Here is a 24136-nt window from a genome sequence, read left to right as displayed (position 1 = left end):
GCATTGTTTTTCTGCAGCTAAGAAATACTCCACTGTGTCAATGAACCACATTTTCTTTATTCATTCTTCATTCGTGGGGCATCTAGGTTGTTTTCAGGTTCTGGCTATTACACATAAGACTGCTGTGAACAGAGCTGAGCAGCTGTCCTTTGGGTATGACTGAGTACCTTTTGGGTATGTGCCCAAGATTGCTAGAGCTGGATCTTAATAACCTATGGTGTAGGTGTTAGCCTCAAGGCTGAAAATGAACATTACCTAATATTTTATCTTTTTAAAACTCTTATTACTACTCCTTGCAAAATGGCAAGACAACAAAGGGATCACTTGGTCCTTATTTTTGGTGTGCTCTCCTTAGGATCATAATGCTTCTGCTCTCCTGGTGTTATGTGGTGAAGGAGGAGGCCCTACTCTCTTATGACTTCGTCATTGCTGCCGCTTTATTAGTCTTTTTGTAGTAAATTCTTTCCACAAAGCTATGCAATTGCATAACCAGTTTCAACTTGATCTGAGAAGTGAATGTCATGGCACTGTTGCTAAAGCCGTCATGTCGTTTTACCTCAGAGAGTTCACCTACCTTTGTCTCACTGCTCTGTAGTCTATATATGAGATGCTGTTGACTATCATGACACACAGGTTTGGAAAATTTTTATGATGGGGTGCAGAACTCTGTGCTTCGGATTCTTTTGTGTTCTATTTGCTTACTGTGTTTATACACCTGTTCCAGAGAATATTGAAGAACCCTGGAAAGTGAGATTCATGGATGCTCTCATAAAAACGATATCATTTGTGGTAAAATATTTTTTTTTACTGGGGGAACTGGGATACCGTGTTATAAGTATATTTGAAACTTCTTTTAATTCAAAGTGTCTGAAAGAGATTTCTGTTTTCTTTTTTTGTTTCTGTTTTTGGTATTTGGTTGGTTGGTTGATTCCATTTGGTTTTGGATTGAGTTTTAGTTTTGGTTTTCAAGATAAGGTTTCTCTGTGTGACCCTGTTTGTCATAGAACTTACTGTGTAGACCAGACTTGCCTTGAACTCAGAGATCTGTTTTCCTCTGTATCCTGAATGCTGGTATAAAGGCATTCACCACCACCTGGCTTTCCTTATGATATGTAAATCAGATAATATTGATGTGTAATTAATCACTAGAGTGTCTAACTGATTACCTACTGACACAGGGACATACAATGTTTACTAAACCGGTCCATGCAATGACCATATATCAACATCAGCATAAAAGATATAGTATTATCTACAAAGAATATTTAGAAATTGTCAGGAAGTTTGGATATGTTTAATCTTCTCAGTAATACCCAGGCTCATACAGTCCTTGAAAACTAACTCATTTATGTCCGTTAAGTTTAAACTTTTGATGCATTTAATCATTTGTTGTTCTAGTGATTTTCTTTTTAAAGGTGGTTCTCAAACTTTTTGTTTACAGAAAATTTGCATATTCTTTGCATTACTGAGGCTTCCAAATAAATTTTTATTTGGGTATATATTGGGCATATTATTTGGATAATATTTGTCAATATTAACTATTGAACAAATTTTTATAATGATAATGATGTTGTCATTATAAGTTAGTAAAACCAATAGATTTACAATTATACCAAATGTGTTTTAATAACATACAGAAGTGATAGTGGCATTTAGTCTATTTTCTCAGATCTCTTTACTACAATTTTACTCTGAAAAAGTTATTATTATTTCAATTTTATACATGAAAATAAAGAGTCAGCATATGGGGGCCTGGAAAGATGGTTCAGTGGTTAAGAGCCTGACTGCTCTACCAGAGGACCTGGGTTCAATTCCCAGAACAAACATGGCAGCTCACAACTGTCTGTAATTCCAGGTCCAGGGGACCTGATACCCATAGCAAAACATCATTGCATATAATATAAAAATAAATAAAAATTTAAAAACCCACAATTTAAAAAAATCAGCATATGAAATTAATGCTTACTTTGAGATCAGTCTAGTGTTACAGTGCTTTGTATATATATGCATTGAAACTCAGTCATATTTTTATTGAAATTTCATATACTATATTCTGATGATGGTTCCCCTCTCACATCACCTCCCACACACTCCTCACCTCCCCATCCATTCAATTCCACCCCTTCTTTCTTTCTTTAGAAAATAAACAGGCAAAAAAAACAGACAAAAAAAAAACACAACACATACATATACAACTACAGAAACACAAAATTGGAAGCCATAAATTACAAAGAGAAGACCAGTAAGATATTTTATTTTTTTTTGGTAGCCGCATTTCTTTTTTTTTTAATTTTTATTTATTTGTTTATTTATTAAAGATTTCTGTCTCTTCCCCACCGCCGCCTCCCCCTTTCCCTCCCCCTCCCCAAATCAAATCCCCCTCCCTCGTCAGCCCAAAGAGCAATCAGGGTTCCCTGCCCTGTGGGAAGTCCAAGGGCCACCCACCTCCATCCAGGTCTAGTAAGGTGAGCATCCACGAAACTGCCTAGGCTCCCCCGAAACCAATAGGTACAGTAGGATCAAAAACCCATTGCCATTGTTCTTGAGGTCTTAGTAGTCCTCATTGTCCACTATGTTCAGCTAGACCGGTTTTAACCCGGGCTTTTTCAGACCCAGGCCAGTTGGCCTTGGTGAGTTCCCGATAGAACATCCCCCTTGTCTCAGTGTATGGGTGCACCACAGGCAAATGGATGGAAATAGAAAACACCATCCTGAGTGAGGTAAGCTAGACCCAAAAAGAGGAACATGGATGTACTCACTCATATTTAGTTTCTAGCCATAAATAAAGGACATTGAGCCTATAATTCGGGTTCTTAGAGAAGCTAAATAAGAAGGAGAACCCAAAGAAAATCATATAGGCTTCCTCCTGAATATTAACCTTCATCAGGCGATGAAAGGAGACAGAGACCCACAATGGAGCACCGGACTGAAATCTCAAGTTCCAAATCAGAAGCAGAAGGAGAGAGAGCACAAGCAAGGAACTCAGGACCGCGAGGGGTGCACCCATACACTGAGTAAGATATTTTAAAATGCCTAAAAAATATTAGACAAAAAAAACTGCAGAATACTATAGAGTTTGTTTTGTGTTGACCATCTGTGCTGAACATGGGCCTACCCTTCAGTGTGGTTTATATACCCAGTAAGACTCCACTGGATAAAACTAATTTTTGCAATGCAAACCGTGATTGGTTTGAGATACCTACTTGATTAATGATAGTAGCTCCTGTGCACTTCCCCTTCCTAGCACCAGAGCCCCATCTGGTTTGAGCTTGTCTAGCCCCGTGCATGCTTCCATGGTCTCTGAATCCTATGTGTGTCCGTCCTGCTGTGTCTGGGAGACATGATCTCCTTGGAATCATCTATTTCCTCTGCCTCTTTCAATCCTTTCACCTCCTCTTCCCTATGGCTCCCTGAGACTTGAGGGGAGGGGTTTGATGAAGACATCCCACTTGAAAATGAATATAGAAAAGTCCCTCACTTTCTATACATTGTCCAGTTGTGAGTCTCTCTATTTGTTCCCATCTATCACAGGAAGAAGCTTCTCTAAATGTGGCTGAGCAAGACACTGATCTATGCGAATCACAGAATTTCATTAGGAGTCATTTATTAGCCTATAACGAACTAATAACATTTGTGTTTCCCCAAGCCTCTGACCTATCCAGTCTCAGGGTCTTAGCCACTGAAGCAGAGTCAGTCATGGGTTCTAAAATCCGGACAGAGAGTGGTTGGTAACTCCCACAATATTTGTACGACTATTGCATGAGTCTATCAACCAGGAACACTGTAAACCACAGGGTTTGTAGCTGGGTTAGTCTTTGCTGTTCTTTACTGGGGGTAACCAGAGTGCCTTCCAGTACCATGAGCAATAGTCAGTAGGGGAAAGAGCTCTAGTTGGGCAGCAGCTCAACTGCTTCCTGTTGAATGAGGTATGTAGGTGATATTTTCATAACATTATTTTGTGGAATGCAGCCATTAGTCTTGGCAATGACTTGAGTTATTGTGAGGTTTTCTTGGGGCCGATTAGGTCAATTAATAAATTAAACGCAACCTATTTCTGGCACTGGACTTTTTAGTTGGTGGTAAAAGATGTCTAATTTGGATATTGTCAACTCTGTTATTTGGTAACTCGATAGATAGATAGATAGATAGATAGATAGATAGATAGATAGATAGATAGATAGATGTGTGTATGTATGTATATATGTGTGTGTGTGTGTGTGTGTGTGTGTGTGTAAAAAGTTTAAGAATCTTCTATAACAGTGGCTTTCCAATGACCCCTCAAGGGTTACTTGATTATGGTGGATGCTTTTTGTGTGGCTTTAAAAAAAATATGTCCTTGTGATTCTATGGATTTCTTTAGCGGTCAATATTGTTGATTTTCTCAAAGAACCAGGTCTTTGTTTCATTTATTTTTGTTTTGATTTTTTGGATTGCTTTCTGTGTTTCTATTTTGTTGATTTCAGCCCTCAGTTTGATTATTTCCAGTCTTCTACTCCTCCTGGGTGAGCCTGCTTTTTTTTTTCTAGAGCTTTCAGGTGTGCTGTTAAATCTCTAATGTGAGCTTTCTCCATTTTTTTTTAAATGTGGGCACTTAGTGCTACAAACTTTCCTCTTAGTACTGCTTTCATAGTGTCACATAGTTTTGGGTATGTTGTGTCTTTATTTTTGTTGAATTCAAGGAAGACTTTTAATTTCTTTCTTTATTTCTTCCCTGACCCAGGGGTAGTTCAGTAGTTGACTGTTCAGTTTCCATGAGTTTGTAGGCTTTCTGGGGGTAGAATTGTTGTTAAATTCTAACTTTATTCCATGGTGATCCAATAAGACACAGGTGGTTATCTGTGGAAGTTTGCTTTGTTACCGAGTATGTGATCAATTTCTGAGAAGGTTCCATGAGATGCTGAGAAGAAGGTATATTCTTTCCTATTTGGGTGGAATGTTCTATAGATGTCTGTTAAGTACATTTGATTCATTACCTCCATTAGTTCTCTTTTTTCTGTTAGGTTTCTGTCTGGTTGACCTGTCCATTGGTGAGAGAGGAGTGTTGAAGTCTCCTACTATTAGTGTGTGGGGTTTGATGTATGCTTTGAGTTTGTTTCTTTGAAATATGTGGGTGCTTTAATATTAAGGGCATAGAGAGGCTGGTCTCCCTCCTTCTCTCTTTTTACTTTCCAGTTACCCTAATAAAAGCCCCTCTACATGAATTCTGTTGTTTGGTGTCTTTCTCTCATGAGCCGATTTTCTTTCTTTCTTTCTTTCTTTCTTTCTTTCTTTCTTTCTTTCTTTCTTTCTTTCTTTCTTTAAAAAATTACAGCAGTAACTGTGGCCTCATAAAATAAATTTGTCAGTATTCCTTCTGTTTCTATTTTGTGTAATTGAGGAGTATTAACTTTAAATCTTCTTTGAAAGCCTGGTAAAATTCTACCCTAAAACTATCTGGCTTTGGATATTTTTCTTAATAGATGTTCCTATATGCATGTTCCTATATATGCATACTTGTTTTTAAATTGAAAGTTTATACTATTAAAAATATCTTGAATATAATGAAACAACAGTTCTGATACTATCAACAGTACCTGTCACTCCTCAAACATAATTTTATACAACTACCATTTTGATCTCCTACTTGTTACAGTCTTCTAGAATTTATCTTTTTTTAACTTTTGTTTTTCAGATATATAATGTAGCAGCTAATTCTACAAAGAAGACCATATGTACCGCTGGCCCTGATAAACCATTTTACCTTGTTCTTACTATCTGTGTAACAATGATCAGCCATGGGGTTTTCTGGAGTAGGTACTCTCACCATTAATGTAGATGGGCATAATATCTGTATTCATGTATAACCTTAGCATCATGAAGCAGACACAGCAGTAAATGCACTGAAATATTCTAGACACATAAAATATATAATGATTTAACTGAAATCAGTCAGCGATGTTTTAGATGGCACATCAGAAATACTAAAAAGAGCCTGTCTTCAATTTCATGAATAGAAGGTGAATTCTTCCGGCTTCAAGTCATCTTAAGAAGAGAAGATGCTGTTTTATAGCTTTTTCATAGAGGACATGAACTATGAGTAACATAGTTACTGAATAGCATTTTAACACACTGAACTAAACTAGTGATGATGGAGACTGCATAGAGGGCAAAACATTTGCTGTGCAAGCATTAGTTTCTGCCCCAAGGTCTCCAGAGCTCACAGACTGTGGGATATGGTAGCATGCATCTCCTACAGAGGGAGGGGAGGTAGAGGCAGGAGGATCACTAGAAGCTCCTGGGCCAGAAAGACTGACTTCTACAGATGGAACAACTGAACCTGTCTTTAACAAGTTCAAATGATAAGGAAAACAGCCAAGTTTATACCTGACTTCCACAAGCACACATGGCCAACATGTTTACACACACATACAAACATATACACACACACAGATAATTTTATAACACTAAATTGAATGACCAACAAAATAAAATAATACTGGAACATACATAAAATGCCACTTTTCAGAAAATGTTGTTTTAAATAAAATTATAGTTTATAAATAAATTATAATTATTATTACAGAATAAATTATAAACCAGCTGGTGGTAGCACGTGCCTTTAATCCCAGAACTTGGGAGGCAGAGGCAGGCAGATGTCTGTGAGTTCAAGGCCAGTCTGGTCCACAGGGTGAGTTCCAGAACAGCCTTGGCCACACAGAAAAATACTATGTATATTTACCACTCCTGAAACTCCCTACTTCACCCTCCAAAGTTCCTTACCTGTGTTGTTTCCTCCAACACCACATAAGAACCCATCAAGTCCAGTCTGTACTGCCTGAATACTCTTGGATGTTTAGCTATCCACAGGAGGCCAGGTGATGTACCAGAAGCCACATCCTTAAAAAAATTGATTCTCCCTCTTTGACTGGCTAAAAATGCCAATAGCTCCTTGGCTGGGAGTAGGACTTTATGTTCACTGCTCTCTTCCACTATGGGATTTAGCCAGATTTGAATTTGCATGGGTTGGTGCATGCTGTCACAATCAGAGAATTCATTAAACTGTCATTTTATACCTTGAGAACCTTCTTTCTTTGTATTCAGTCACTATCTCTAGCTTATATAGTCCTTCAGTCCCCTCTTCTGTAATGATCTCTGGGTTTGGGCAGGAGAGAAGGCACTATGGATGTTCCATTTATAGTTGAACCTTCGTTAGTCTTTTATTCTCCTCACCTTAGTCCATTTGCATCTCTTTATTAATCACAGTCTACTACAAACAGAAGCTTCTCTGATGAAGACTGAGAGATGTACTGATCTAAGAGTCCAAGAGTCAGTCATTAAGAGTCAGTTTAATAATCTACGTTTAACAGAGTGGCAGTAGTAGGTTCTCTCCCATGTCCTATGGCCTTTCTATCCACAGATTCTTAATGAAACACGGAATTAGATATAAATTTCATCCTTTATAATGGTACTAAAATGCAATAAGATTGTGGTTGGTTATCCCCATGATGGTCAAACCCCTGCTTTAAAAGTGAGCAAGTCTTGCTAGTCCAGTGGTTATTGTAGCTCACAGAGTTCACAGTTGAGCAAAACTGGTGCTTCTCTGGCAGTATGCATAGCATCTTTCAACCCTATAAAAACTACCAAGTAGGAATTAAGCTTCCAGGTCAATATCAGCTTAATATCTCCAAACATTTATTTATTTATCATTTGATAGATTTATACATTTTCCTGATTAATTCCCTTCTCTCAATTAGTTCTGTGTCTGCTGGGAATCCATTTGCTCAACAAGTTCTTCTCCTACTTTCACGTGGTATGGGAGGTCCTTCTGTCTATGTGTTGCTTTTATTGGTTAATGAATAAAGAAACTGCCTTGGCCTGTTGATAGGGCAGAACTTAGGTAGGTGGTGAAAACTGGACTGAATGCTGGGAGAAGGAAGTTGGAGGGAGACACACCATGGAGCCACCAGAGTCAGACATGTCGAATCTTTGTTTGTAAACCACTGCCACGTGGTGATATACAGATTAATAGAAATAGGTTAAATTAACAGAAGAGTTAGCCAATAAGAAGCTAGAGCTAGTGGGCCCAGCAGGGTTTTAATATAGTTTCTGTTTGTTTATTTTGTTTCTGGGAGGCCGGGACAAACAAGTGGCGTCCTCCGTACAACATTCAAGTCTTCATTCTTTTGTGTGATCCAATGAGTTTAATATCTTCTTGTTTGAGCCTTGGAAGGAGATTATTTACTATAGGAAGGGTAAATAATTAACAGCTATGCAAGAAAATGACTCATCTTCTTATTAACCTATAGCAACCACTATTTACTCAATGCAATGGTATTGTATTGAGCCATCTGCTATCCATAATGAATTATTCATGAACTCAATCTTGTGCTGATATGGAGAAGATAAATGTATTGAGAATTTCATGCTACCAAAATACTGTTAGGAAATAAAATAAATCCTCTAGAGTATGATCACTGTTTAATTTTATCATTACATGTGTGCATATTTATTGCTATTAAAATGTTCACTGTTTAAAATTTTGTCTTGCTTTTATAGGGCACATTATTTGAAAACATAGGTCTTATGAAATATGAAGAAGTATTTTCACTAATAGCAGCAGCTCACTATACAAAACCAATTTCAGATGAAAACATTACAGTGATTGACACAAACTTTAGTGACATTCCTGTTCGTCTGTACTTGCCAAAAAAGAAGTCTGAAAGACAGAGACCAGCTGTAATTTACATTCACGGTGGCATCTTTGTCTTCGGAAGTTGCAGTAAGTGTATTTCTGATATATGTGTTGTTCATATATTAATATTAAAATAAGTGCTATGCATTGACAGAGTACGTAACACTATAAAGTTGACTTGAATAATATTTGCTCCTTAACAGAGATACATTGGAATGTATGGGTTATGGCTCACACATATTGGTAAGTAAAGCATCATGTGGAACTAAAATTGTTTTGTTAGGAAAAATTTACTTTTAAATAAACATATATACAGCCTAGACTTGAAAGTGTAAACAAGAAACTCTGAATTGAGCCAAAAAGCTGCCAATGACACAAATTATATAAAACATTGATGTGAACCAGGTTCTCTCTGTGTGTGTACAAAGTTCTTTAACTGTTGGATCTGAACTAATATAATCACTGCCATACCATGGTTAACATTTGTTCAAGTTGTAGATTGTAATACAACAATAATATAGACACTTATAATCCAAAGCATAACTTTGTATTAAAATGATACAATAAAATAAAGCTGAGTAATCAGTTACTGACTATAACCCATGGATTCATCTCTGAAGGGGAAAGAATGTAGTAGCTAAGACAGAGAGACAGACAGACACACACACACAGAGGCATGCATAGATAGATAGATAGAGAGATAGATAGAGAGATAGATAGATAGATAGATGATAGATAGATAGATAGATGATAGATAGATAGATAGATAGATAGATAGATAGATAGATAGATAGATGGACAGATAGACAGACACACCATTTTAAACTTTCATGACTTACAGATTCACTGTACAGCAAAGTATTGGGCTATCATACTGTATGCTTAACATATATAATAAACAAGTGATAACACTCCTTTCTTCAATGAGCCTATAACTTGTTATAACCAGTATTTTTTCTTCATGGACTGGAAAAAATTTCAAGACAAGCAAAACTGAGAAGGTGTGCCTAGTCTTAGTATAACTCGATATACCATGTTTTGTTGATATCCCTGGGAGGCCTTCTCTAGGAGTGAATTTGAGGGAGAGGGGAGTTGAGGGGGACTATAAGGAGAGGAGAGAGTAGAAACTGTGGTCCGGATGTAATAAATGAGAGAAGAGTAAATTAAAAATAAAAATATAATAAATTAAAGTGTTAATGTGTTCAGCTGAGCAGCCAACTAAGTAAGCATTTTTTTGGATTGATTTTATCGCCAGCATTTTAGTTTTGCAGAAGCAAATGATTAAGGAAGGTTTTCAAAGAATTCGAAAAGGGAGGAAGCAACAGTCCTATTGGCAGAAACCAGGGCTTCTAGCTCCTCCTCCAGGGTTTCGGGCTCCAGGCCATCCAAGTGGCAGTGGCTGGACAATGCCACCTCTCAGAAGCAGATAGTCCCTCTGTTTGGCTCCAATGACATTTCTAAATTTCCATCCTGTTTCCAACCTTACCTGCTCCTTCCAGCACATAAGTACCATATGCTTGTCACCTCCCAGTCCACTTCTCTTCTTACCCATTCCACACTTACTGTATCTTACTGATCCCTTCTTCACTGCTCTCTACTTATATCCTGGGAAAAGACATGTTTATCTTTTGGTCAAGATAAGTCCGCTTTCCTTAGCATATTTCCTTCCAAATCATCATCTGAACTGTGTTTCTTCTGCAATTATAACCCCTTTATTGACTCATAGGTATGTGCTGTCTTTTCTGCCTTCACCTCTGTTGAACCCTGTTGCTCTTTCTAGTTATTGCCTAATTGTGTTTTCCTTTCAGAGACTTGTGCCCATGCCTGTCTTTCTCTCCTTTCGATTCTTTCTTTCAGCTGTGTAATCTGAAAGCGCTAATATTCTTTACTATTAGCTTGTATAAAATAAATTTCTTCATCTTCCTTTACATTATCCCTTTATTTGTGGCTACAACTTTAAAACAAATGAAAAGCTGAAACCACTGTGAAATAAGCTATTGTTTAGACTTTACAGATATTAATATTCTAATATTTTAGTGTGCACTTCTTTAGTTATTGGTTTCATGTTTTTCTCTACTTTATTCTTTACTTGTTTTCTCCATATGCATCCTGATTTTAATCTCTAACATTGTTGCTGAACTTAAGTTCAGTAAATTCTACTGTGAAATGGACTGTGTAACTGGTCAATAATGGATCACGAGAATTCTTTAACAGCTATAACTGGCCATTAACGGATCATGTGAATTCTTTAATGTAGAAGATGTAGCATATTCTTGTTTTAAAGAGTAAGCATGAACCGGCCTCTGGTAGCTCAGCACAGTGCTTTACTGTAGATCTCTGATTCTGCTTCCATCAGTTTCTGGATGAAGCTTCTCTTATGACAGTTAAGGTAGTCAACTATCTGATTACAAGCGAAGGCCAGTTTAGGAACCCTCTCCACTGTTGCTTAGAGTCTTAGCTGAGGTCATCCTTGTGGATTCCTGGGAATTTCCCAGTGCTGTGTTTCTCGCTTGTCTGTTAATGGCTCCCTCAATCAAGACATCTCTTTCCTTTCTATCCCTCACTGCCCTTCCCCTTTCTTGAGCATCTCCTTCCCTCATGTTCTCCTCCTCCCTCCCTTCGCATCTCCCCCTGCCCTTCCTTCCTCCCTTCACGCCCGCCTCCGAATTTTTTCAGGAGGTCTTATCTGTTTCCTCATTCCAGGGAAAGAGAGGGAGGAACAATAATATGAGTAAATGGGTTAAGACCATGATGGGGATACCCACAGAAACAGCTGACCTGAGCTAGTGAGAGCTCACTGACTCTGGACTGACAGCGGGCGAACCTGCATAGGACCAGATTAGACCCACTGAATGTCCGGTACAATTGTGAGGCTTGAGCAGTCTGTGGGGCCACTGGCCGTGAGACCAAGATTTATCCCTCAAGCTTGAAATAGCATCTAGGAGCACGATCTCTTTGGACAGATACCTTACTCAGCATAGACTTAGCAGGGAGGGCCTTGGTCTTGCCTTTATGTGAAGTCAGACTTTGTTGACTCCCCATGGGAAGTCTTACCATTTCTGAGGAGTGGGTGGTTGGGTAGGGTGATGGAGGAAGGTCATTGGCTAATAAAGAAACTGGCTTGGCCCATTTTATTGGTTAGAACATAGGTGGGTGGAGTAAACAGAAGAGAATGCTGGGAGGAAGAGGAAGTGAGATCAGAAGTAATGCAGCTCTTCTCAGAGCCAGACGCCTCAGTCAGAGAGGCATGCTCCGCTCTCCCTGGCAGATGCACGCAATGAAGCTCCTCCGACCCAGGATGGACTGGATGTAGGCTAGAATCTTCCCGGTAAGCGCACCTTGGGGTGCTTACACAGATGATTAGAAATGGGCTAAATTAATATGTGAGAATTAGCCTAGAAGAGGCTAGATAGAAATGGGTCAAGCAGTGTTTAAATGAATACAGTTTGTGTGTTGTTATTTCGGGCATAAGCTAGCCAGGCGGCCGGGGTGCTGGGGATGCAGCCCCACCGCTCTTATTTCAACAGTAGGGGGAAGAGTGAAGCCTGAGGGAGGGTAGGGAGTGGGAATGGGGATAGCTATGTAAAATAAGAAAAGACTGTATTAAAAAAAATCTTAATAAAAAGAAAAAAAGAGTAAGTTTGGAAATAACTCCACAAACACGAGAAAGGTGAATGACCCCCAGTAATGAACACCATGCTCTATTTGAGCTGTCTTTTAGCTCCTATGCTTTATGACATGTTCCGGCCACACAGTTTTGAGCATCTTCTTGTTCCTGTCCTCCCTACGTAGACTATCATTTAGATTGCTCCCTGTTCATTCATTCCTGGCTGCTCTCCACTCTTTCTTCATTTCTGCTGCCTTCTTTCTCAACCTTCCATAATGTGGAAATATGACCACATTAATCGTGAAGAAACATTTCAGATGTACTGGCCATCTAGTAATAAACATTTTGTCACACATTGAAGTATAGATCTTCCATTTCTATTTTCTTATTTTGCCTACTTTCTGCCTCTAACTCTGGATTTCAACTGTATTTGCCTACATATATTCTCATAAACATATTACTTTTTAACCAAAAATTATGATTTTTATCCAGTTTATTTGCTGGTGGTTATTATGTTTTTACATTTAACATGATGAATACCAATTTATGATCTTGAGGTGAATTAATATATATTGCTAATTAAAATGAATCTTGTCACTGCTATCTATTAAAAGTTTAGTAAAACATTTTCTTTTTTTATCCTTTTGAATTCTTTTAAGTTGATTATATCCACAGTTAACTTTTTGAATGAACTACAAATTTAAGAACATGTTATTATTTGATTTTAATAAAAATTAAATTGTATCTTCTATGCAGAAAGGGAATATGAAGTTTACTTATAAGCTGATTAAATATGCATGACTTTACATAAATATGTAAGCCTAGCGAAGGAAAATCTCATTTGTTTTAATTACACTAAAATTACACCTTGCTTTGAGTAAGTTGATGTTCCTCCATTGAAAAGTTTCTTTAAAAATAACTTTGAAAAATATCTGAATTTGTGAACATTGTAACACTAGCTGCAATGTTATTTTTAACTTCATGCCAGATTTCTCGATTCCCCTACCAAGAGTTTTATGAAATATGGTGCTAATGAGTGACAGATAATCCTTTCTTTCCTTGAGCTCTGACAGAGTATTGCACTCCACGGCGACAAAAGCGGGGATTGCAGGGTTTCCGTCATTAATCGCAATGCACATTTCTATCATATTCATAGGTACTGGTGAGTTCCCATTATTTTCTAATTACAGCGCATCAATTGATATTTGTTTCTATTGTTTCAGAGATATCAACCAGTGACGACCTGAACAGATGGACAGCAAACAAGCTTGGTGCTGTTGTTGTGGGAATAGAGTAAGGGGATGATAGCATTTCTTACCACAGCCCTTGCTCTCACTACCTAAGCTTGGCTTTTTTTCCGGACTTGACACCCACCTAGGTTAAAGGAGCAGATTATTTGATCTGCAAGTAACATACATAAAGTATACTCATTATATGCTTAAGATGATGGGTTTTATTTGACCTAGTTATAAAAGAGTGCGCAGTTAGTGTTGTTCTTGAGTCTAGTATTTTTTGGTGAAAACTTTGGGAAAAATTCAAATACTTTAAGACATTATACAAGTAATGTTTTATTATCTCATTGTTTTTACCAGCATTTCCAATAACATACAAAAATATGAGCAAGTGTTTATTACTTTATGAACTTCTGTGTCCTCTGAACCACTGAGACTTCTATCAGGAGGATGAAAAGTTTGCTGCACCTCTTGCCAATACCAAAGCACGTAGTGTAGAAATAGATTTTACAGGATTGTAGACCTCAGACAAAAACACCATAAAGAATTTTGTAGTGAGAGTATATTGTCAGCAAGTAGGATATACTAGAGAGATTAGTTCTGCCCTATTCATAACCAATTATTGCTAATGGGACAAGACATATTGTGTGAGTTTTGAGAAATATCTAAATTAAGATAGTAATAAGGGTGTGCATTTCCTGCAATAATTTAGCCAAATTTATCATATTATCATTTTAAATTAGTTTTTTAAATGGTGTGATATATTGTACAATGTTTTAGAATTCTGCACATTTTTAGGTACTTGCAGTTCTCTACCTTGACGAGTAATGATATTTGTATGTCATTTGCTCATATTATACTAATTTTCAAATATGTAAGACCCAGATTAAAATACAAATATCTACATGTACCCATACGATTGATATTGTTTAAAATAAACATGTGAATAATTCACTGATTCTAATAGATATTAAACTGATAGAATTATAAATGTTGTAGCCCACTGGAGGTGTGCTCCAAAGACAGAACACACACAGACACACACATACGAAGCAAAGCGAAAAATGAAAAGACACTGTATTACTGTTAGTACTTAGTGTTATGAAACAATTAAACATTTTGAGTAAGATCCTTTGGTATACTTAGAATGTTCCTATTCCATAATGATTGTTGGCTTAAATTCTGATGTTCAGTTTGTGATATGAAATTCTACAATTTTAAAGAATATGGATCTACATATGCTTATAATTGAAGTCATATGTCAATAATTTGCTCTCATTTTTTGGCATTTAAAAATTCTGGGTATTCTCATCACTGTTTTAAAATTGTTTATGTGTCAACAAGTGCACTGAGGACCATGGAAGTATACAGGCTTCATAGGGTTAAGTCACCTGTCTCAGGCATTTCTCCTTAGAATCAGTACCTGAAAACCTGAACCGGAATCTACTCCTCACTTTTAAGATCAATGTTACCAGTTATCTTGGGGTTAATTGGTGACATTTGTGATTCAGAGTAGGGCCAAAATATCAGTGTATCTGTTGGGGAGTATAAGAGATATTTAGTTACATATTTTTAACAAGGGCTCTGTTGTGTTTCTTCTTGATTTCCCTCTAAAGCTACAGACTTGCTCCTCAGTATCGATTTCCAACTGCCCTTGAAGATTGTGTTTTTGCAAGCAAGTTCTTTCTCCAGGATAAGGTTCTTGCAGAATATGGAGTGGATCCCTCTCGCATCTGTGTTATGGGAGACAGTTCTGGGGGTACCTTGGCAGCAACAGTGGTTCAACTGGTATGTTGTATGTATTATATACATGTTTTAATCCTAACACAAAAGAAGCACTGTTTTAGGTGTATTTGCATTTGTTTCAAATCATTAGCTATGGAATTTAAGATAAACAAGAGTATCCATTTTGCAGGATGTTACTTTAGATTTAGCTTTAATTGTCTACTGCTAAGAAAGGAGATAGGATATAACAGCTCCTGTTTAAAATAGGCAGTGAAGGCATGGCTGTAGGAGCTGCTTTTGCCTGTGGCAGTGGGAGCGTAAGGCTGCTTGCTCTTACCTCTCATGGCTAGAATTCAGAGAATGATGCTTGCTGGTACTAAGCTTCCAACACATGACCTATATTCCCCCAAATGCTTTTGTAGAAGAAAATGAATACTTTGTAGCATTTCTATTACATAGATTGACCTCCTTGTATAAATTTGATGTAGTCTCAAAGTATGTATTTATTTATTTTAATAAATACTTCTATTTTTTATTTGAAATTTAGTCCAATCAATAATGTTTCCTTTTTTTAGGACTAGTTAACTCATCTTAAGACTACTATCCCTTTTATTATTCAACTGTTATGAAATACCATATCATATAAGCCCATAAAATACTCAAAATCTTTCTTGAGTCACTTCAGTGTTCTGTTTCATAAGGTGCATGAACAGGCTCTCAGAATAAAAGAACTACTTTTTTAAAGAAACTTCTAAAGCAGGTCAGGTTTTTCTAGTAGAAAGACAAGATATAGATGGACAAGAGTACAAAACATGTGTGTTCTCATGTTTTAAGGAAACATGGAGCCTGATGTGATAGTTGAGAAGGCAAAGGCATCTGCTGCCAAGCCGTAAGGCCTGATTTAACTTCCAGGACCCACACAGTGGGGAAAAAAAACTAACCAAATCCTCAAAGTTGTCATTTTCAGGTGGTGACACACCACATTTTTCTCTCATGTTCCATCAGGGGAAAAAAAAAAACTGCCACTATTCTAAACCATGTGGTTCAAAACGAACAAAGAGAGATTAAAATTTGTCACTTCAGTGGAGAGCAGAACTGTGATGTCTTCAAGATGGCAAATCATTGAGAAAGATGGGCTAGTTCAATAAAGATGTGTGGCTAGGATAGGCACATTTGCAATGGCTCAGAAAGTGTCAAGAGAAAAGGAATTAAAAAAATTTAACTGATAAATAAGGACAGGATCACCTTTCCTTTAACTGAGCAAGTTTTAGGCACAATGCATACAGTGTCTAACATAAGGTGGCAAATGATCATTGAAATTGAGGTAAATTACTTGTGAGTTTAGGAACTGATGCTCTTGATTAAGTTTTAACATGTGCAAACACAAGTGTTCATGATTATGGTGAAATTAATTAATATATAATCAAATAAATGAAGTAGTTTTTGCCAGACTGATAGCCTGTGGTTCTGGCTAGTACACAATCATTAATTTGGTACATTTTAATCCTTCAGTTAATTTTTGAAAATTAAATTTGACTTAGGTTTTAAGATAGATAGGAGCACTGAATGCTAGACAAGCAAACTTCACACGGACGCTTAGGAATATAGAGTTGAAATTGAAATAACTGCAACAAAATGAGTTATCAGTCACCGAAAAGTTGCTTCACTGCGTAAAAATGCTGGTTAGCCAACCCTGATGTTCAAAGTTCTGTCACTGGATTCAAACTGTTGGAGGAAGAGAATAACTCCTGGAAGATGTCCTCTGACCTCCACATGCACAAAGATGCTCCTCCCCCTCCATGGTCTCTGTCTGTCTGCCCCCACCCCCGTGTGTGTGTGTGTGTGTGTGTGTGTGTGTGTGTAGTCTCTCTCTCTCTCTCTCTCTCTCTCTCTCTCTCTCTCTCTCTCACACACACACACACACACACACACACACACACACACACACACGCTCGTCAGCTCCTTCCCTGGCCCGCCAGATACTGATAGATCCAATCGAATCTTACTGAATGACAGAACGACAAAAGACTCAGACAGACACAGACACAGACAGGGCGCTGGCTAGCTTACCTCCCAGTGGTGGGTCGGTGGTCCCTGGGTGGGGGGGGGTCTCAGCTTCCCGGCCAGCGCACCAAATGAAAGATCCTCAGAGTGGTCCTTTCTCAGGAGAAGACCCCAACCCAAGGAACAGTCGAGACCACTGGCTGCAATTAGCAAGAGGTTTATTGGGAGGGCACAGGTACCTGTGGGCGGCAAAGTCCTTTCGGAGGACTTGCGCACCTGCGGGCTTGGAGAAGGTCTTTTTATAGGAAAAGGGTGGCAAAAGCAGGCATACAGAAGCAATGCATGGTTACAGGGATCTCATTGGTCAGTTTGAATGAGGCGATGGGTTCATTTAGGGGACAAGTTCCTCGGGGACATGAAGATATGATAGTAGCTGACTTGGCCCTATCTAGGGCACATGTAGTTCTTCCCAGAACTGTCCGTTCCCCTCCTAGGCCTGGTGTCTGATATCCTGTTTGGCAGTCTAGGAGTACTGACTTTACCTTGAACTTATACTTGTTTGTGTGAAAGCTTTGCAAAATGGCATTACAGCAGCTAAGCAGCTAAGCTGGGGTCTTTCAGTCTGTGATTGTCTGTCTGTCTGTCTGTCTGTCTGTCTGTCTGTCTGTCTGGGATTAGGAGCATATACTGGAAGGCTGAATAAAGAAACCAGTACACAGAGTTACCTTGGTGATGATTCTGCTGTGCTGGGATGTTAGGGCCCACACTGCTGCTGTTGCCACTATGCCCTTCTGCTGTACTCTGTGCCCTATGTTTCACCACCCACACTGGGAGCCAAATGTAACCTTTGCTTTACTGCTGCCCAAAGTGCCTTGGCATCTCATTGGAGTGGCTAGTGAAATTCTATTTAGAACTAAGTCAAGCAATTTCAGACATGGTGTTTATTATGGTCCTCTTCACAAAATCCTGACGGAAGTCATCCTTACAGCTGTACTGATTTTTCTTCCAAGGTTCTGGCATCAGGGTAATTGGAATAAGGGCCTGAACTTTGGACAGTGTTAGGCCATCTTTTTATTCTGTTGTAAAGGTGAAGGTTCTCCCACAGGCCCAGGTGTGGTGTCACAACAGTCTGTCAGATGTGGAAAGACCATGAAAGGCAGAGATGTGGCCACCAAGTGTCCTTTCTGTGCTGCAAGAGTCAGGTGCTTTTGTCCAGGTTAGACTCTGTGCTCCATGTGATTTGCCAAGGTCAAGACTTCCATTGCTGCTCCTAAGGTCTTCCTCAATGTCCTAGGTAAATTTAGACATGGCCAGTTCTTTCATAACTGTCTTCTTCAGTGAAAAGGAATCTTGGGATTTGGCTTATCGCCTTCAGAAATCCTTCAGAAATGTGTACTAGAATCCACATTTTGGAATTTGTAATGAAAGACATTGGTATAAATGAGTATCTGTGATGGTTTTATTGGAAAATCTTTTTGATAATAAACATTAAAACTAAGAACTTAAGACATAAAGACAGTATTTTCACCATGAAATTTTATCACAGTGGGTTTAGCACAGGGATTTATTGACTCAGGACAGCAGAGAACTAGTGGAATTTGAATCCCAGACACCGTCCTCCATGGGGAGCGTATCATAGCATCTCTCCCAGCTCTTTTTGGTTTAGAGCATGTGGAATTTTCAACCACTGCCTAGAGAACAATTGTTCTCTCCTTTTCTCCACCTTCAGTGCGGTAGTTGTCATTTGATGTCTCTGTCTATGTCTTTATGCGAGTATATACATTACAAAAAATGTATGTATTTGCAAGTGCTTGTTCATGTGTATACTCATGCATGTAGAAGTCAGAGGTTGACTAGATGTCTTCCCCTGTATTTCTCTACCTTATTTTTGAAAGTGGACCTTTTATCGGACATGAGAACACTGAGTCAGCTAGGATGACTGTCAGTTAACTTCTTGGATCCCCCTCTGTCCACCCTATCCACACATATGCTGCTATGCACGGCTTTCGTGGTTCTGGCCATCTGTAATCAGGCCCTTGAACGTGTATCAACAAATACTTTATTGACAGAGTAGTGTCATTTCTCATTCACTTTATTTTGTATTTCAATATAAAATTGATCTGATAAGATACATGGTGTTATTCCAAACTTTTTGTATTTGGTGGAGTTTGTTTTATTACCAAGTATATGGTCAATTTTTGAGAAGGTTACATGAGGTGCAAAGAAGAAGGCATATTCTTTTATGTTTGGATGGAATGTTCTATAGATATCTGTTAAGTCCATTTGAGTCATAATACCTGTTAGTTACTTTATTTCTCTGTTAATTTTTCATCTGACTGACCTGTCCAGTGGTGAGAGTGGAATGTGGAAGTCTCCCACTATTAGTGTATGGGGTTTAATATATGATTTAGGCTTTAGAAGTGTTTCTTTCAAATATGGGGGTGCCCTTGTATTTGGGGCATAGATGTTCAGTATTGAGATTTCCTCTTGATGGATTTTTTTTGACTAATATGTAATGTCCTTCTTTGTCTCTTTTGGTTGATTTTATTTTAAAGTCTCTTTTGTTAGATATTAGGATAGCTACACCAGCTTGTTTCTTAGGTCCATTTGATTAGAATATTTTTTCCTAATTCTTTACTCTGAGACAATGTCTGTCTTTGATATGGAGGTGTGTTTCTTGTATGCAGAAGAAGAATGGATGCTGTTTTTGTATCTAATCTGTTAGACTGTGCCTTTTTTAAAGTTGACTTTTATTGAGCTCTACATTTTTTCTGTGCCTTTTTATAGGTGAGTTGAGTCCATTTATACTAAGGGATACTAATGACCAGTGGTTGCTATCTCCTGTTAATTTAGTTTTCATTGTTGGTGATGTTAATTTGTGCATTTTTCCCTTCTTTGGGATTTGCTATGATGAGACCATCAATTGTCTGTGTTTTTGTTGGTGTAGCCATCTTCCTTGGGTTGGAGTTTTTCTTCTAATATTTTATGTAGGTCTGGGTTTGTACCTAGGTATTGGCTAAATCTGGTTTTGTCATGAATATCTTGTTTTGTCCTTCTATGGTGAATGAAAGGTTTTCTGGGTAAAGTCATCTGGGCTGGCATTTGTGGTCTCTTAATGTCTGCATAACACTTGAACACGACCTTCTGGCTTTCATTGTTTCTAATGAAAAGTCAGGTGTAATTCTGATAGGTTTACCTTTATATGTTACTTGGCCTTTTTCTTTTGCAGCTCTTAATATTCTTTCTTTACTCTGTATGTTTAGTGTTTTGATAATTATGTGGTAAGGAAACTTTTTTTGGATCCAGTCTATTTGGTGTTTTGTAAGCTTCTTGTATCTCCATAGGCATATCTTTCTTTAGGTTGGGAAAGTTTTCTTCTATGATTTTGTTAAATATATTTTCTGTGCTTTTGAGTTGAACTTCTACTCCTTCTTCTATACCTATTATTCTTAGATTTGGCCTTTTTATGTTGTCCCATATCTCCTGGGTATTTGGGGCTAAGTTTCATTATATTTAATGTTTTCTTTGACTGATGAGTTTATTTCCTCTATTGTATCTTTCAGTGCTTGAGATTCTCTCTTCCATTTCTTGTATTCTGTTTATGCTTGTGTTTATGGTTCCTGTTCATTTTCTCATGATTTCTGTTCCTATAATTCTCTCGGCTTGTGTTTTCTTTATTGTCTCTATTTCAGTTTTCAAGTCTGGATTAGTTTCTTTCATATGTTTGATTGCTTTTTCTTGGTTTTTAAGGAATTTGCTGATGTCTTCTAATTTTTTGTTTGTCTTTTCCTCCATTTCTTTGATGGAATTTCTCATTTCCTCTTTAAGAGTTTCAAACACTCTCCTGAAGTTATTTTTTAGATCATTTTTATCTGCTTTATCTATATTTGGTTGTTCAAGTCTTGCTGTTGTAGACTCTTTAGGTTTCACTGGTGTCATGTTGCTCTTTGTGGTGTTGTGTGCGTTGTTCTCTTTTCTACTCATCTTTTCGTTTAATGGGTGTGGTTGGGGCTGTCTTTGATTCTGTTGATTAATCTTCTAGGTGCCAGTGAATCCAAGGTTCAGATGGTTATTTCTCATGATACAGTCAGTACCACTGTTCTAGTTATCCCATTGGTCACTCCATGTTCTTGGAGGTCACTCAGTGCTCCTGAGCTTTGCTCTGCTCTCTTGGAGTTTGCTATCTCAGACCTGCTCTAGCCTAGGTCGTCATCTCAGACCTGTTTCTGTAAATGTCCCTGGTCAGGCTTGGGGTTGGTCCTTCAAAGATCTCTCTCTCCAATCTACTCCCTTGGATATCCCAGACTTGGGTGCTCCCAGACCCACAGAGGTCCTGGCTCAGGTCTACTCCCTCAGAGGTCCCAGACTCACACCTGGACCTGCAGAGATCTTTGGTTCCTGCTTATACCCTTGGAGGTCCCAGATTTCACACCTAGACCCACGGGGGCCCTGACTTAGATCTACTCCCTTGAAGGTCCCATATTCACATCCAGACCTACAGTGATCTCTGTCTCTGGCCCACTTACTCATCAGTTGCTCCCCTGTACCTGATCCTGTGGAGTTTACTGTTTCAGGTCTGCTCTGGCCCAGGTTGCTAGCTCAGTCCTGCCTCTACAAATGTCCCTGGTCTGGATCTGCCCCTGCTTGCATGGAGCTCACTTTCTCAGGCCTGCTCCAGCCTTGGGAGCTGGTTCAATCTCACTCCGGCAGAGCTCACTGCCTCAAGCCTGCTTTGGCTCAGGTCGCTGGATCAACCCTGATCTTTTGGAAATCTCTATCTCAGACCTGCTTTGACCTAGGTCGCTCTGAACTTCCTTTCCAGATCTTCTGGTTTTCATAAATTATTTTCTTTATCTTCTGTCACTTCAATCATGCCACACTACTTAGATAAATATTAATTGTCTCCTTTAGCATGTCAAGTTCCATCAGATTTTTGGTATTTGTGTTCTTTTATAGTTATACTTTTGGCCCATTATATTACTTAGGTCAAAAATCATTTTAGGGAAACTAGATTTGGTAATGTATGTTTATTCATAGGACACTTGTGAGGCTGAGACAGATTGACAGAATGCTCCAGAACAAACTGAGATGCATAGTATGACTTTACTAAAAACAACAAAAGCTAAATTTCTTTTTTGCAGGGGAGGGCAGGAGGGCACTCAAGACAGGGTTTCTCTGTGTGTAGCCCTGGCCATCCTGGAACTCTGTAGACCAGGCTGGCCTCAAACTCAGAGTTCTGCCTGCCTCTGCCTCCCAAGTGCTGGGATTAAAGACATGCACCACCATCCCATGGCTAAAAGCTAAATTTCTTAAAAGAAACAAACAAGGGAGCTGGAGAAATGGCTCAGAGGTTAAGAGCACTGATTGTTCTTCCAGAGGTCCTGAGTTCAATTCCCAGCAACCACATGGTGGCTCACAACGACCTGTAATGAAATCTGGTGCCATCTTCTGGCATGCAGGCATACACACAGACAGAACACTGTAAACAAAATAAATAAATCTTAAAAAAAAGAAACAAACAAAAAATCATTATAGTTTCCTAGGATGCTTCTGATCTTTCTGATCATATTCCTATTTGGATGTCATACATGAGCAATTGTGTGAGCAACAGAATATGCATTGTTTCTGTATGGATGAAAGTGAAATGACACACTCATGCCTCTACATTAATAAGTTAATTTTATGAGAAATTCACCAACAATGTTTCAACTTAATAAATTTATTTTACCACAGGATATTAAACTGAAGCTATCAATCCTTTTGTTTGAAAGCTATTAACTCATTAGTATTCATTATATATTTAGTTACAGAATGATCCAGAATTCAAAGACAGAATTAAGGCACAAGCCTTGATATATCCTGGCCTCCAGTTGATTGACACCTTTCTGCCATCATATCAAGACTATAAACATGGTCCAGTTCTGTCCAGGGAGGTGATAATTAAGTTGGCATGCCTATATTTGACTGAAGATGAAGCACTGCCCCAGGCTTTACTGAAGAATGAACACATCCCTGAAGAGTCAAGACACCTGTTCAAGTTTGTCAACTGGAGTGACTTCCTTCCTGAGAAGTATAAAAAGAACCATGTTTACACGGAGCCCATCTTTGGGAAATTGAATGCTTCCTATGTGGCGCTTATGGATCATAGGCTGTTCCCTTTGTTAGCCAATGACTCCCAGTTACAGAGTTTGCCCCAGACCTACATCCTAACTTGTGAACATGACATCATACGAGATGATGGTCTCATTTACGTCACACGGCTTAGAAATGTTGGGGTCCAAGTTACCCATGATCACATGGAGAAAGGAATCCATGGAGCCATGTCATTTACCAGAGCTCCGGTATTTTTATATTCAGGATTAAAAATGAGAGATAAGTATATTAGTTGGCTAGAGGAAAATCTATAAATCAATGATACCTGCAGCTAGGTAGTCAGTAGAGTAACCAGAAAGTTATGTTTTATGATGAATATGAACAGAATGATCCGGCTTTTGGATGAAGCTACATTTGAATTTGAATGAAGGTTACTGTGTATGTTTGAGAGAGTGGCTTTTGTCTTCTCATTCTTAAAACATTGCTAAAATCAGGATATTCACTTTATTATTCCTATTAATTATTATTTGTCAGGAAAAGATGTACTCTGACTATTCAAAAATAGTAGAATAATGTGAAACAATGTGGTGAGATTCAAGGTTGTAACCTCAATGGAATCATGAGGAGGGTGGGTTAGCAAATTACTCTCCAGCATTCTAGAAGCAATAAGGCACACAGATCTCTGTAAGTTGAAGGCCAGGCTGGTCTAGCCCACTCATTGCTATATAGTGGCATGAATTCTTAGAAAAAATCCTTTAAAAGAGTAACTAAAAGAAACCGTGAATGAGGAGAAAGTATGATAAA

The 24136-nt window shown here is 38.3% G+C and overlaps 1 protein-coding gene across 1 annotated transcript; it reads left to right on the top strand.

The window, feature by feature from the left end:
• The first annotated feature begins 651 nt into the window (after positions 1-651).
• On the top strand, positions 652-23646 carry LOC126495560 (arylacetamide deacetylase-like 2). The gene is made up of 5 exons (XM_050133158.1): positions 652-789; positions 8536-8758; positions 13502-13571; positions 15127-15298; positions 23044-23646. The coding sequence occupies exons 1-5, from the start codon at positions 652-654 to the stop codon at positions 23644-23646; spliced, it is 1206 nt and encodes a 401-aa protein (XP_049989115.1).
• The last annotated feature ends 490 nt before the right edge of the window (positions 23647-24136 follow it).

The sequence above is a fragment of the Alexandromys fortis genome, unplaced genomic scaffold (assembly GCF_014885135.2).
Source record: "Alexandromys fortis isolate MF-2015 unplaced genomic scaffold, M_Fortis_MF-2015_v1.1 scaffold_518, whole genome shotgun sequence".
NCBI lineage: Eukaryota > Metazoa > Chordata > Mammalia > Rodentia > Cricetidae > Alexandromys > Alexandromys fortis.
The sequence above is the reverse complement of the archived record's forward strand: the minus strand, read 5'-3'. Positions and strand labels throughout refer to the sequence as shown.

Coding starts and splice junctions, on each gene's coding strand:
- LOC126495560 (XM_050133158.1), top strand. CDS start 652: ATGGGGTGCAGAACTCTGTGCTTCGGATTCTTTTGTGTTCTATTTGCT. Junction 13,572..15,126: donor GCTGTTGTTGTGGGAATAGA/GTAAGGGGATGA, acceptor TTCCCTCTAAAG/CTACAGACTTGCTCCTCAGT. Junction 15,299..23,043: donor CAGCAACAGTGGTTCAACTG/GTATGTTGTATG, acceptor TTATATATTTAG/TTACAGAATGATCCAGAATT.